This window comes from Epinephelus fuscoguttatus, linkage group LG18 (genome assembly GCF_011397635.1).
Source record: "Epinephelus fuscoguttatus linkage group LG18, E.fuscoguttatus.final_Chr_v1".
In the NCBI taxonomy this organism is placed as follows: domain Eukaryota; kingdom Metazoa; phylum Chordata; class Actinopteri; order Perciformes; family Serranidae; genus Epinephelus; species Epinephelus fuscoguttatus.
The window spans coordinates 39558304-39574013 of record NC_064769.1 but is presented as its reverse complement, the minus strand read 5'-3'; the positions used below and the strand labels follow the sequence as shown (position 1 = coordinate 39574013).

The 15710-nt window shown below is 44.4% G+C and overlaps 2 protein-coding genes across 3 annotated transcripts in view; one reads left to right on the top strand and one right to left on the bottom strand.

Moving 5' to 3' along the window:
• The window catches only part of LOC125905703 (uncharacterized), a 220719-nt gene extending 214377 nt beyond the window's left edge, over positions 1–6342 (top strand). Inside the window, exon 7 of the mRNA XM_049603868.1 lies at positions 6132–6342. Coding sequence (XP_049459825.1) covers positions 6132–6140 — 9 coding nt within the window. The 3' untranslated portion in view covers positions 6141–6342. The remainder of the gene's footprint in view (positions 1–6131) is intronic.
• The window catches only part of gfra2b (GDNF family receptor alpha 2b), a 180881-nt gene that overhangs the window by 71110 nt on the left and 94061 nt on the right, over positions 1–15710 (bottom strand). For both annotated transcript variants that reach the window (XR_007451685.1, XM_049603832.1), the window contains exons 4-5: positions 13158–13357; positions 10148–10335 (exon numbers count right to left, since the gene is read on the bottom strand). Coding sequence is in view for 1 of the 2 variants with exons in the window: in XM_049603832.1 (XP_049459789.1) it covers positions 10148–10335; positions 13158–13357 (388 nt within the window). In the remaining variant the exon portion in view is untranslated. The remainder of the gene's footprint in view (positions 1–10147; positions 10336–13157; positions 13358–15710) is intronic.

The following is a 15710-nucleotide window of genomic DNA, read 5'->3' as shown; positions in this document are numbered from 1 at the left end:
ACAGTACCAGTACAAACAGCTCACAGTGAATGACACCAATATGTACAGTACCAGTACAAACAGCTCACAGTGAATGATACCAATATGTACAGTACCAGTACAAACAACTCACAGTAAATGACACCAATATGTACAGTACCAGTACAAACAGCTCACAGTAAATGACACCAATATGTACAGTACCAGTACAAACAGCTCACAGTAAATGACACCAATATGTACAGTACCAGTACAAACAGCTCACAGTAAATGACACCAATATGTACAGTACCAGTACAAACAGCTCACAGTAAATGACACCAATATGTACAGTACCAGTACAAACAGCTCACAGTGAATGATACCAATATGTACAGTACCAGTACAAACAGCTCACAGTAAATGACACCAATATGTACAGTACCAGTACAAACAGCTCACAGTGAATGACACCAATATGTACAGTACCAGTACAAACAGCTCACAGTGAATGACACCAATATGTACAGTACCAGTACAAACAGCTCACAGTGAATGACACCAGTATGTACAGTACCAGTACAAACAGCTCACAGTGAATGATACCAATATGTACAGTACCAGTACAAACAGCTCACAGTGAATGACACCAATATGTACAGTACCAGTACAAACAGCTCACAGTGAATGACACCAATATGTACAGTACCAGTACAAACAGCTCACAGTAAATGACACCAGTATGTACAGTACCAGTACAAACAGCTCACAGTAAATGACACCAATATGTACAGTACCAGTACAAACAGCTCACAGTGAATGACACCAATATGTACAGTACCAGTACAAACAGCTCACAGTAAATGATACCAATATGTACAGTACCAGTACAAACAGCTCACAGTCAATGAGACCAATATGTACAGTACCAGTACAAACAGCTCACAGTAAATGACACCAGTATGTACAGTACCAGTACAAACAGCTCACAGTGAATGACACCAATATGTACAGTACCAGTACAAACAGCTCACAGTAAATGATACCAATATGTACAGTACCAGTACAAACAGCTCACAGTAAATGATACCAATATGTACAGTACCAGTACAAACAGCTCACAGTAAATGACACCAATATGTACAGTACCAGTACAGACAACAGTAGACACAGTGGAATTATACCAATATGCACATGTAAACAGTCCCCATTCTAGAATAAACGCTACCGTATGGAAACCATGCGGCGGTTGGAGCTCAAATTGAATGGGAAACAAAGTCCAGTGTTCACTTAGCTGGGCGTAACTTAGCTGGGCGATGTCCGTGGATAGCTGCCTCCGTGAGAAGAGAACAGAAGGAAGGGAGGGGGGTATCACTGTCCGAGGGCTGCCGTAGAATGGCAACCAGGATGTCAGCCGACCAACACTCGCTACCCGCTCCCTGGTTGCGGCGATTTGCGATGCTGGCCAGCTAGGAATGAACTAGCAGCCAGTACAGTCCAGTCCTCTCTGGTCTAGCTAACATTTAGCCGTGTTACTTACTGATCCATTAGAAAGAAAGCTAGCTGGACATGGGTTTTGAAGCCTCTTTGGTCACGGAGCTCCCTCCATCTCTTGAACGCCTGACTGAGGTTTACTCTTGTTTTTCCTCTTCTTTTATCACTCTCCTTTTTGCTCTTCTTTGCCTCCTCACACAGAGGAGCTCCTTTTCTTTTGCTAGGCCGTTTTTCACTTGTCTCCAAACTTTGTCCGTCTGCCATTGTGCTTGTGACTCAACTATCTCATGCCCAACTCCTCATAAGGACCAGCTCCAGTCCCTGATTGGCTGACCGACCAGTTTCGCAATACATGACGCGTTTCCTGCCGTAAAGCAGATTTTTTCTGTGGAAATTCGTTCCCGGTGGCAGAAGCTTATTGCAAAGATTGCAAAGCCACTAAGTAACCTATGTAAACGCTGATAGTCTGATTTTACTGTGAACACTACCCTGTGCAACCCACATTATTTTCATCATGATATATTTAGGAAAAGATGCTGTCTGTTGCCTCTTTAAGTTAATCACACATTCACTCCGCTCGGCGCTCTGCTGCTCCGTCTCCACAGACAGAGTGTCACATTTAACCATAGTTGTCTTTGTTTTTGTTGACGGGCAGTGGCGGCTGGTTTTGAGCCATGACTCCTTCTATTCTGGCTCCCAATAACACAACAAGACAAACACATTTTAACACTCCTATGGAGCCTACAGCCCTGTGGGGGAGAGGCAGCTGCACCTCCAGCTGATAACATGATGTCACTGTGATGTCAGCCCCTTGTAGGGCCGGATGTGGCCCACGAGCTGACGCCTCCCTTCACAAACCAGCTACTAACATTTCCTCACTGAGAGGTGTGATCGAGCTCTTAACTGAAATGCTAATAGATTTCCTTTTTTTTTTGTTTTTTTTTTTTTTAATGAGCGTCGGTCCAAAAAGCTTTCAACGCTCCCCGTAGGTTTCTCATGCATTACTTGTGGCAAAGACCATATTTAATTACTGTGTGTGTCAATCAGAGCGCTCCCCGAGCACTCACTTCTTCCTGCATACTCCCATCCACAGTGGGAGACGACCACCCTCCCGTCCTCTGCGTCCCTCCAGAGGCTGCGGAGACCCAAAGGACCTGCGGGATTCTGATTATGCAGCTCTCTGCTCTCCATCTGAGGTTAATGGAGGCTAAAACCAAAAGCTTACTTTGGATTCCTTTTTACAGGAAATCAAATGTGCTCTATAATGTCAGAGGGAAGCACTGAGCTGAGTGTGTTGTTGACTAACTGAGGGTGGATAAATAGTTGTAAGGTTTGGGGGAAGGAGCTCATTAGGGTCTTTGCGTGCTTGGTGGTCTGCAGGGTTGTGTGCACATATTGATTCATCTCCTCTCTCCTGTTAGACACACATGTTCGCTCACAGAGACTCAGAGCAACATGAACATAGCGGCAGCAAACACAAAGCCTGAGTGTGTGTGTGAGTGTGTGTGAGGCTGATTATCTAAAGGCAGCTCCTTCAGGACCGTCTTATCCTGCTTTCTGCCTCCTTTGTGCTGAGACAGGAGGCTAAGATCTCTGAGACTCACACAGGTCCAGAGAATTCTGGCTTTGACTCACTGTGTCATTGTGAGCATGTTAGCGTTTAGACATTCAGCCTCACACAGCTGCTCGCATGACTTCACACTCCTGAGGCCTTCACACACTGCAGGTGTTTGTTTTCTGTCATAAAACTTGCATCTGAATATATTTCCAACTGTTGCTTGTGTCCGGAGTGCTTCCACAAAGACTGTGAATATTACACAGCAAAAAAAGGGACAGGTAATTGGAACAAGGTGGATTTTTCTGCATGAATAAAGGCAGACCAAAGGAATGACATCGTGGATACAACCAGCGAAAATGAGTTTCCTCCGTAGGGTGTCTGGGCTCAGCCTTAAGGCCCTGACACACCAAGCTGACGGTCGGCCATCGACCAAAGTCGGGCCATCAGTGAGCGTCTGTCGGCCTAGTTTTTGCGGTGTGTCCCGCACCATCGGCACTTCGGCGTTGGCGGCTTTTCGGCCGATTGAGCATGTTGAATCGGCGGTGGAGCTTGTCGGTGAGAGAGATCACTCTGATTGGCTGTTCAGGTTTTATTTCCTCGCCCCTGTAGCGAGTGAATCTGCCTGTAGTGAAACCGGGGCTAACTGGTGCTTCCTCCTCAGGCTCCACTTCACTCAGCTGCCCCACAGACCTGCTGCTTCTTCACACTTTAACCTGAATAACAAACCGGAGCCAGCTGGGAGCGGCTAGCGGAGCGTTAGCCGCAGCATGACCGGAGGGACGCACAGCCAGTTAGCCTCCGCTAGTCTCTGAGCTAGCCCCGGCTCTCCGTTTGGATCCAACCGGAGCACCGAGCCCTGGTTTGTTATTCAGGTTAAAGTGGGAAGAAGCAGCGGGTTTATCGGGCAGCTGAGTGAAGTGGAGCCTGCGGAGGAAACACCGGGACCGTCTGGATGTAATAGTCCGTGGAGGTGCTGCGGTGCTCGGCTGCACAGATAGGAAACCCCTCGGCTGACAGGATGTACCACTCTCTCACTCCGCTCTCTCTCACGCAGGCGCAGAACGTACGTGCCACTTGGCCGTCGGATGTAGTCCGTGTAGTGTGTTCAAATGCAACTGACACAGGGCGATGTGAGTTACTGTTGGCTTTCGTCGCCGCTAGTTCTTTGATGTCGGTTTGGTGTGTCCGCACCTTTAGAGATAGGGGGAGGAGCTCGGAGTACAGCCGCTGCTCCTTGGTGTCGAAAAGTCTGATCAGGATCCTCCTCGGCGCCTCCGGTTAGAGGTGTTCCAGGCATGTCGAACAGGCAGGAGGCCCCAGGGCAGACAAATCTGAGGTCATGGTTCTCTGCCAGAAACCAGTGGATTGCCCCCTCTGGGTTGGGAGAGAGTTACTGCCTCAAGCGAGGGAGTTCAGGCGTCTCCAACTAAACTAAACTAAAAAGCTGCAGGAAGTGCAGTGACAGGTTGCTACAAAAGCAGCTGGAGACAAACACCATCCACCGTCCCTCCACCTCCTGATGACAGTCAGCTTATTCACTGCATCACTTTAGAAACGGTTTACAGAAACGTTCACTGCCAACAATTTCTTCTGCCGATTCGACCACTTCCTGTCGTGAATTTGCATCTCTGCCCATATGGAAAGTTTGGATGTGAAATATTTTGCATTTTCATGTTGTTTACTTGTCACGGTGTGTAAAGGACTTAGTTCTGACAGCTGCAAATTTGAATTTAAAACAAAGGGAAGATGAACCTTCAGCCACACAGTGTTTGATTAAACAGGCTCGCTGTTTCCTGTTTCTTCATCTGAAGGACAGACGTGAGTCACTGAGGAGAAATCACAGCTGACTCACTGAGAGCAGGCAGACGACAGGATGAAGAGTTGCCACAGCTCCATTTTGTTGTTGGTATTTTGAAGGATAAAAAAGGTTAAAAATCAAATTTCAAAAATCTGTTTTGCCAAAGAAAAAAAAAAAAATCTGGGTGAGAATCAGATTTAAAAATGCAAAACACGCTGTCGATGAAGCATTTGTTGTGTTGTGGATTATTCTAAGCGGCTCTGGTGCATAATGAGCAGCTCGTTTTCATTTTCTATTTCTGGACACATTTCCTGAGCCGCGCGTGTCACACTCCATTTATTGTTTTACAGCCACAAAACAACATCTGCATGTTTAGGGTCATAAAATCTGATTCAAATGATCCTCTCCTTGAATCGTGGTATTTTTGGTGCGAACCGTGAAAATGCTGAGTTTTAAACGTCCTGTGTGTGAGCGTGCAGCATCACAGCGGCAAAGCAACAGGCAGCTAAGCCTCAGAAAGCCGGAGTGATGGGAGGGAATCACCTTACAGAAGCTCAGCCTCGTCCAGGCTTCACTTCACTCACTCTCCGCTCACTCTTTGTTGTCTGGAGCCAGACGCAGCTCACGGAGCAGGCGGGGTTTGTTGTTTACATGTGTCAGTGTTTACCAGTTTATCTCGGAGAGACTCAGCCCAACAAAACCCACTGGCAGACTCCAGATCAGATTTAAAATGACAACACTCTAACGTCACAAACGAAGCACAAAGTTGAGATAGAGTTATAAATATTATTCAAAATAACCAATTAAATGAGAAACGAGACAAACATCAGTCTGCTCTGCAAAATATCATCATTGTATTTTCCTTAATCTGCGCAGCCTTAATGCACTTATACTAGCAATGTACTCAGGATGCTAATTGTGTATCATTAGTGCCAATAAAGTTGCACTCTAAGTGTCCTTGGCTGCTCTGTATTGAGACAGCATTAATATGTGCTTAAACATCTGAAGTACAACTTATTACCTTAAAAAATATACTTTAATCCAACTTTGGTTCAACAGGAAGATTTTTTTATCATATTTAAGTGCACTTGAAAGTCATTATTAGGCGGCATGGTGGTGCAGTGGTTAGCACTGTGGCCTCACAGCAAGAGGGTTCCTGGTTGGAACCCAGGGTGGAGGAGCCCTTCTGTGCAGAGTTTACATGTTCTCCCTGTGTCAGCGTGGGTTTCCTCCAGGTGCTCTGACATGTTCTCCCCGTGTCAGCGTGGGTTTCCTCCAGGTGCTCTGACATGTTCTCCCTGTGTCAGCGTGGGTTTCCTCCAGGTGCTCTGACATGTTCTCCCTGTGTCAGTGTGGGTTTCCTCCAGGTGCTCTGACATGTTCTCCCTGTGTCAGCGTGAGTTTCCTCCAGGTGCTCTGACATGTTCTCCCCGTGTCAGCGTGGGTTTCCTCCAGGTGCTCCGATATGTTCTCCCTGTGTCAGTGTGAGTTTCCTCCAGGTGCTCCGACATGTTCTCCCCGTGTCAGTGTGAGTTTCCTCCAGGTGCTCCGACATGTTCTCCCCGTGTCAGCGTGGGTTTCCTCCAGGTGCTCCCACATGTTCTCCCTGTGTCAGTGTGGGTTTCCTCCAGGTGCTCCAACATGTTCTCCCCGTGTCAGCGTGGGTTTCCTCCAGGTGCTCTGACATGTTTTCCCTGTGTCAGCGTGGGTTTCCTCCAGGTGCTCCAGCTTCCTCCCACAGTCCAAAGACATGCAGGTTATGCTGGAATAGGCTCCATCCCCCACAACCCCCAACAGGGTAAGCAGTTACGGGAAATGAATGAAATGAAAGTTATTACAAATCCCCAAAAATTATACTTAAAATGTATTTTCAAAACAGTTTTTTAAATTATAAATATATAAAGTGATTGTTTCCTGTCAGGAGAGCGGCACAAAAAGTCAGAGGAGTGAAATTATAAATGTGTGGAGGATTTTTAAACTTTACTGCTTTACATAAATCCAGCTCTCACGGTGAAGCTGTGGGATGTTGCAGTAATTGCTGAAGTTCATATTGTAATTATTCACCGTTGTGGTTACTGAAACAGTGACTGCTCAGCACTGGTCATTATCACTGATAGAAACCATGAAAATAAGACGCACACTGCATGAAAACACAATTCCCTTTAAGATTATTCTGTCTGTAATTAAATGTCTCTGAAGGGTTTTAACCTCGACCAGGACTGAGCAAAGTTTGACCCCCCCCTCCACACACACACACACACACACAGCACATCAGCTTCATGTGTTGATGAATATGTCAGAGTGCTGAAAAAAATCAATTGAAGCAAGCGCTGCTACAGAGAGAAACACACTGTTTTCTATCAAGGTGCGAGACGCTGTCAGAGGAATCAGCGCACGCTGGGAGGGAAAAAAAAGGACCATTATTCACATATAGCTCTCTAATTGCTGAAGATGTTGGAGCTTTAGAAAAAGACGGGAGCGGAGCGGCGCTGTGACCTCAGCCTTGACCATGAGACTGAAAATACTGCAAGTGTGCAGCAGAGAAACAGCATCACACCTACGACTGACAGAGTGAATGGAAACGATCCGATGTAACCTGCAGACTGAGTGAATGAGACGACACTGCACGCAGAGCAGCTTCATTACACCCGTTAGGTTTCATTTCTTTGCTTGCTCGTCGCTCTGCCTGCTCCTTCCTGCTCAGTCCTGTTCCACAGCGACAGTATGTCTGTCCACTGCAGGCCGGCATCTAACCAGTAGTTTCATTACTGATTTATCTGCTCGTTATTTTGTTGAATTAATCAACAAAAATTTTCTTGGTAACGTAGAATTTCCTTCAAACTTCAGATGTTTTGTACAGCCGGCGGTCCAAGCACAGAGAGGTTCACGTTAGTATCATATCAAACTTGAGTTACCACCTCGCAGTTGTACGCCTCTGTGGCCCCGTCAGTTTGCAGTTTACATCCATGTCTGTCCAGACTCATGACAGCTGATGTTGCTTCGAATATGGATGTTGCTGCAAAGCAGTTAAAAATTCTAAAACATGGATGCTTCATACACAGATCTTTACAATCAGCACAGTTGCAAGATTAGTGTCAGCAATTCAGTATGTGAGGCCTCATTCACACTGCAAGTGATGCACAAGCGTAGCAGCAGCACACGTGTATTCACACCAAAACCAAACAGACACGTCACGCAACAGCTGCTGCTGTCGTGTCAAAATACAAACCACACCTGGACAGTTGGTGGCGGTAGTGCACCGTGTTTGCAAATCTCCAATAAACCCCAAAGAAGAAGAAGTGAGTTTGGACCCAAAGCCCAGGGTGGACAGTCATTATTCCAACGCTTGGAGAATTAATACTATTTAGCACTACAAATGGGCAAGTAGTCTTTGTCTGCTAATTACTAGCCGTAGTACAAAAAGCCCATTTGTCTCAGTGTTAGCGACATGTGCTTAGCTGTCACAAAGCATACACAGCAAAGCTGCATTAGCTACTTACGGTTATCAAAGCCAATTGCGGTGGCGACCGCTGCCCATGCCTTCTCCTTCCTTTGACTGTCTTTATACAATGGATGTCAGACATCATGAAGGTCAACATGCTTTTTGACTGCCTCGATCAATCTGTAGTGACCTCTCTTGGCCACCGTAGATGTCAATTTTTTGTTGACTACAGCGACCATTCGCTCGTGCAAAAAATCGGCATCTCATCTATTTTCGAGCTTGCTGGCAAAAGCAGCACGACTCAAGCAGCGCATAGAACAGATGCGTTGTTAATGCTCTAGCTTGTTAACATGCTTGCCGAAATGAAAACGTGAGTACACAGCAACCGTTTACGAGCGCTACGCGAACACATCGCTTGAGATGTAAATGAGGCCTAAGGGTTGAAATAGTTAGCTAAAAGTAATAGTGACAGTAAGTAAGTAAATATTGCAATAGCATTAGTTAGCTGAAAATAATGCCTAACGGTTGAAACAGTTAGCTAAAAAGAACTGATAAACTGTCAAAATAGCATTAATTAGCTAAAGGTAAAGTTATTAAATGGTCAAAACAACATTAGTTAGCTATAAGTGATGGAGCAAAAGATTGAAACATATCGCTAGCTAAAAGTAATTTATAAACAGTTGATATAGGATTAGTTAGCTGATAAGTAGCTAGTTGAAATAGAATTAGTTAGCTAAAAGTAATGGCTATCGGCTGAAACAGTTAACTAATAACATCTAATGACCTGTCCGCATTGGTTAGCTTAAACAGTTCAAATAGCATTAGCTAGCTAATGGAACAAAAGGTTGAAACAGATAGCTTGAAGTAAGTGTTGCAGGTAGCATTGGTTAGCTAAAGGTAATTGATTAACAGTTGATATAAGGCTAGTTAGCAGCTAAACAGTTGAAATAGCATTAGTTAGCTAATGGATAATAGTTGAAATTGTTAGCTAATAGTTCTGATAAACAGTTGAAAGAGTTAGCTAAAAAAATAAACTGTTGAAACATACATATTCCTTTGTGTCTACGTTAATCTAACATAGCCCGAAGAACTTTAACATTTTTGCATTATTATTATTATTATTATTATTATTGTTATTAGCAAGGATAAATTACATTTATGAGCTTTTTCTGCATGTTGCTTTTTTACTTTAAACAGCTGCAGTTTGCTAAGCATTCTGGGAATTTTCTCTTACCACTCCATGTGGAGGGCCACCCAGAGGGCTGGATGACCACTAGCCCTCAATCCCAAAAGACACGGGACACACTATCCTATGCAGCAGCACTAAAAATGGAATGGCCAAGGGGGTGACTTGGGATTGAGCCCATTAACACACACTACCCACGTTGTTCTGACGCAGAGCTGGTTGAAAATCAGAGACATATCCCTATAATTAAGTTTTGAGCCTTTCCTCCCTCAGTAACCCTCTTTTGAACTTCCCCTCTCTGTTCTTTAACTCAGAAACTGTCTTCCTGCCTTCATCACTGTATTCAACATATATTTATCCAGAGAAAGCTAACCAATCAGGCGTGTGCTTTTCACCAGCACTGCTGCCTTTTCAAGGGCACCTCAACCGTAGTCACCAAGGGAGGAGGGCGGGGGTGTAACTCACTCACTTCCCCCACTTCAGGCTCCTCTAACCTTTGAAGCTAGTAGTTATCAATCAAACTCGCAATTTTGACCCAAGAGTGTTCTCGATTTCTTTCCAATTAAACCCTCCAGCAGCTGATTTCACTGATTAGTTCCTCCTCTCGCCTGATCATAATCAGCGAAACACGCTGCATCCAGCCTTCGTGCATGTGAATGGAAAACCGGCAGGTCACGCTCACACCTGATTGGCTGCTGGAGGCCGTCTCACCTGCAGAGAGCGTCGGAGCGGCAGATGCGTCGGAGCTCCAGGCAGGTGGGCTTGTGCCTCTCCTGGTGGGAGCAGGAGGGGACGATGGTGCGGCGGCGGCGCTCGGCACACGCCTGGTCCGGGCAGGAGCAGAACAGCAGAGGGTAGCTCAGCTCCCATGAGACCCGCTCGAAGAACTGACGCAGGGCCTGAGAGACACAGAGTGAGGAGTGAATCATCATCTTTGTATCATTTATATTACTAGATAGTTAAATATTCTCTATCCAGGAGCGGAGCAGAGGTCAGATCTTCAACAGCCTTGTATTCCACAGGACGGTTACATAACAGTGAAATTACATTTAGCTGTTAGCAGCTTAACGTTTAGTCAGTAGAAATGAGGAAAGGGAGCAGGAAATGAAATATTAATAACCTTTTAGTCTTAAATAAGCTTTTAGTTTTAACAGATCCAGCAGCGTGCGGGATGTTATTTCACCGTGCACAGCTCTGTCTCATGATCTCACCACTGGAGAAAAGGTCAGAAATCAGTTGGTAGAGTAGGTGCTTTTTTTTTTTTCTACTCCGATATTTGTGACTTGCAGGAGTGCACTTCAACATCATCAGTGGAGTAAAAGCTAAAAGGTGATACCACCTGCTGCACACTGATTAACGTATAATGGAGCTGGAGTGATTGACGGTTGTATTTTTGTATTCTTCAGATTCTGAGTGGCCGCATTATGGAGAGGTATATTTTACCCTGATGGGGAAATTCAGTAAGTACCACATGACATGTGAAGCCCTGTGTAGGTCTGTTCTCTCCAACACATTCTTACAGCTCAGCCTTTAGTGACACTAAATATTCACACAGCTTCACTTTATTATACAACTAGAATATCCGCTTTGTGGTTGCACGCCTCCACAAATCAGCCAAGTTTCCCTAAAGCCCAGTTCAGACCAAAACATTGTAAAACGCTGCCACTTCACACCAACTAGATGAGACGGTGCATCATATCATCTCTAGTCAACAACTCTCTGTGCTTCTGATCTGTAACGTCGACAGGAAGTGACGGCCATGAGACGGCGTATCATCTCTAGTCAACGACTCTCTGTACCTCTGATCTGTAACATTGACAGGAAGTGACGGCCATGAGACGGCGTATCATCTCTAGTCAACGACTCTCTGTGCTTCTAATCTGTAACATCGACAGGAAGTGACGGCCATGAGACGGCATATCATCTCTAGTCAAGAACTCTCTGTACCTCTGATCTGTATCGTTGACAGGAAGTGACCGCCATGAGACAGCGTATCATCTCTAGTCAACGACTCTCTGTGCTTCTGATCTGTAACGTCGACAGGAAGTGACGGCCATGAGACGGCGTATCATCTCTAGTCAACAACTCTCTGTGCTTCTGATCTGTAACGTCGACAGGAAGTGACCGCCATGAGACGGCGTATCATCTCTAGTCAACGACTCTCTGTACCTCTGATCTGTAACATTGACAGGAAGTGACGGCCATGAGACGGCGTATCATCTCTAGTCAACGACTCTCTGTGCTTCTGATCTGTAACGTTGACAGGAAGTGACCGCCATGAGACGGCATATCATCTCTAGTCAACGACTCGTGAGGACAGAAACAGAGGGCTCTGTGGGGACGGAGCACCTGCTGCAGCAAGCCAACACGCCATCTGTGGCCATTTTGACTTGACCAGCTGACTTCACTACAAGCTGATTGGCTGTTGAAACAGGTGACATGCTTTAAAACCAGCCGCCGGCCATTTGACCAGCTGAGTGTCAGGTGACGCCATCAGCCAGCTTGAGTCGAGCTCGGACGGACAGTTCACACCGCTGACACTTTTCTCTCAACGGTTTTGTCTCGTCGAGAATCTTTGGTCTGAACTTGACAGTTTGTATCCATGTCTGTAAAAACATGGATGTTTTACAACAGAAGATCTTTACAATCATCACAGTTTCAAGATTTCAAGCCTCCGTGATTCACCAGCAAACTATCCGTCCCAGGAGACGGGTGGTTTGCTGGTGAATTTACGGAGTCGAGGATGAAGTTGTTGGAAGGTAAAACTACAAATGACGGACATTTGCCAAGGGTTAGCAAGCTAAAGACTATCTCCAAAAGTGCAGCTGCAGGGTACCGGTAAGCTTCACTGTGTCATCTTCGAAGTGTTGTATTTATTTTATAGGCAGCGAGTAACAGCCAGTCAGGGCGCGGCATGGCTTCACTATCCTGGGAAACACAGATTAGCTCCCTGGGACTACGAGATGCTGTAAGTTTCAAGCCTTCCTTTTTTTAGCATGACTTGTAGTGACAGCTGATGGCAGTCAACAGTACCACCCACCTGCAGAGCCATAGAGCCACTTTAGACAATCATTTTTTAATGTGACCAATCAGATGCTCACAATCCTATATCAGTCAATCACTTCACAGTAGTGGGAGTAGTCAACATTTCTACTAGCTAGCTATCCTAGTGCTAGCTAGCATCTTCACATCAAACCCACGCTGACACGGGGAGAACATGCAAATTCCACACACAAGGGCTCCCCACCCTGGGTTCAAACCAGGAACCCTCTTGCTGTGAGGCAACAGTGCTAACCACTGCATCACTGTGCCGCCCATTTCAAAGTATCAACAGACGGAGGTGTTTTTAATCAACATATTAAAGTGAAATAGAAAACTTTTCATTGAGCTAATGCTGCAGCCAGAAACAAGTATCTATGCTCCATCGTCCGTTTGATAATCTAAGCAAAGAACACGTCTCCTTGGAGCGATCCTCCGAAAATAAGCTGTGGTGAAAGTTGCTATATTCTCTACTGATCTGGTTTTAATAACAATGATCCAAAATATGTATTTAGCGATCTCGGTCCGTACAACATAAAACGGCCTGGTACTCATTCACATCTAAAACGGCGGCTCTCCGACTCTGCAAGCGTAATATTAGGTGATACCGATGTAAACAGGTGCATTCCTAATTTAACATTAAACCAAACACTGAATTATTAGACAATAATTCTGCCCCCACCTTCTGACATCTTTTCCGGCTGCATGGCTCCTGATTGGCCAGAGAGGGCTGAGGGGGCGTGGCCTTGCTGCAGATGGAGTTATAGGCAGATCGTAGGCGTTTACACGTTTCGTTAAGGTTACAGGCCTTTGCCGCATCCAGACAGGGGTTACAGGGTTTCCCGGCCTCAGAGCAGGGGCTCATCTTGGATAGAGACGAATCTGAACAGAAAGAGAAAATAAAAACCACATTTTGAGTCATACACAGAATCCTCTGAGCTGCTTCAACACTGCTGTTTCTACAACTGATGTAAAAGTCATTTTGTGCTGAATAATAAAATCCATCTGTTGAGGGATAATTGAACATTTGCTGTGTGTGGACTTAGTGAGGTGACCCGGTACGCTGTGTTACTGCTGCTACAATCCCTCTGCAGTGTACGGCTTCATCACTTTCTGTGGATGTTTTCAGATATTTTTATTTTATTTTAATCGATTTCTCACCAATCCCACACACTGTTTATAGCTCCAAGCCTTCATTAGCTCTGTGATTAACAGTGTGTCTTCTCCTCCCCTGTTTATTGAGAGGGTATCTGCTGATGTGGGTGATAAGCGGCTGCACACAGCTGCCCTTGCAGGGACAAATAAAGTTTTGTAAAATTTAATTGAATCTGGAAACTGAATTTGAAAATCAATATGTATGGGAGTCAGGAGGGGAGGCTGCACGCTCTCCCAACATTACACTAAGTGACCTTTAAGACCTGTTTCTGAGATGAAAAATGAAGACTGATTTAAAAAATGGAGAAAAGTTTAAATCTGATAATAACAGTGGTATATGGGACTTTTTGGCCTGGGTTTTGCCTCCCAGGTTATATACAGAAGTACTGCAGACACCTCTGCGTGTTTTTGGGGAAATTAATTATTGACTCACATACTCACATAACATATCGTTGGACAGAGTTGCTTATAAGCCTTCATATGACATTAGTATTGTTGTTGTACTTAGAGTCACCAATTAACCTGCATGTCTTTGGACTGTGGGAGGAAACTGAAGCACCTGGAGGAAACCCATGCTGACACAGGGAGAACATGCAAACTCTGCACAGAAGGGATCAGAATAAAATTCTTATACTGAGTTTTAAACATATAATGTTATATTTTGATGATCAGTGCCACTCAGAACCAGCTCAGTGGCAATCCAGTGGGTCATGTCCCCTCTAACTGATTTCTGTTGGAGAGCAGGACTCTGTTTTCCCTGACACATCACCAGAGAACACTGTATCCATGACTTCTACCCTTCTCCCGTCTAAAAACTTCCCACTTCCCAGAATTCCCACTTTTGTAATCCTGGTATTCCGATCTAACTGGGGAAGGGGGCCAGGAAGCAGCTGACCTTGAACTGCTCCTCCCACGTCTTCAAGTGGACATTTGTGCCAAATTTGAAAACATTCCCTCAAGGTGTTCTTCAGATATTGCATTCACCAGAACAAGACGGATGAGGTCGCAGTGACCTTTGACCTACGACCAAGAGTCCAAGTGGACATTTGTGCCAAATTTGAGAAAAAAAAAAAAAAGTCCTATCAATGTGTTTTTGAGATATCATGTTAACAAGAATGAGACAAATGATGTCACAGTGACCTTGACCTTTCACCGCTGAAATCGAATTAGTTTATGCTGGAGTAAAAGTGGACGTTTGTGCCAAATTTGAATTAAAAAAAATTAAAATAAATAAAAAATCCTATCAATGTGTTTTTGAGACATCTTGTTAACAAGAACGAGACAAATGATGTCACAGTGACCTTGACCTTTCACCGCCGAAATCAAATTAGTTTATGCTTGAGTACAAGTGTACGTTGTTGCCAAATTTGAAAAATAAATAAATAAAAAAGTCCTATCAATGTGTTTTTGAGATATCATGTTAACAAGAATGAGATAGATGAAGTCGCAGTGACCTTGACCTTTGACCGCTGAAATCTAATTAGTTTATGCTTGAGTACAAGTGTACGTTTGTGCCAAATTTGACATAAATAAATAAAAAATCCTATCAATGTGTTTTTGAGATATCATGTTAACAAGAACGAGACAGATGAAGTCGCAGTGACCTTTGACCTACAACCAAGAGTCCAAATAGACATTTGTGCCAAATTTGAAAAAATAAATAAATAAAAAAAGTCCTATCAATGTGTTTTTGAGATATCATGTTAACAAGAGTGAGACAGATGATGTCACAGTGACCTTGACCTTTGGCCGCTGAAATCTAATTAGTTTCTGCTTGAGTACAAGTGGACATTTGTGCCAAATTTGAATAAAAAAAAAATCCTATCAATGTGTTTTTGAGATATCATGTTAACAAGACTGAGACAAATGATGTCACAGTGACCTTGACCTTTCACCGCTGAAATCGAATTAGTTTATGCTTGAGTACAAGTGTACGTTTGTGCCAAATTTGAAAAAATAAATAAATAAAAAAGTCCTATCAATGTGTTTTTGAGATATCATGTTAACAAGACTGAGACAAATGATGTCACAGTGACCTTGACCTTTCACCGCTGAAATCGAATTAGTTTATGCTTGAGTA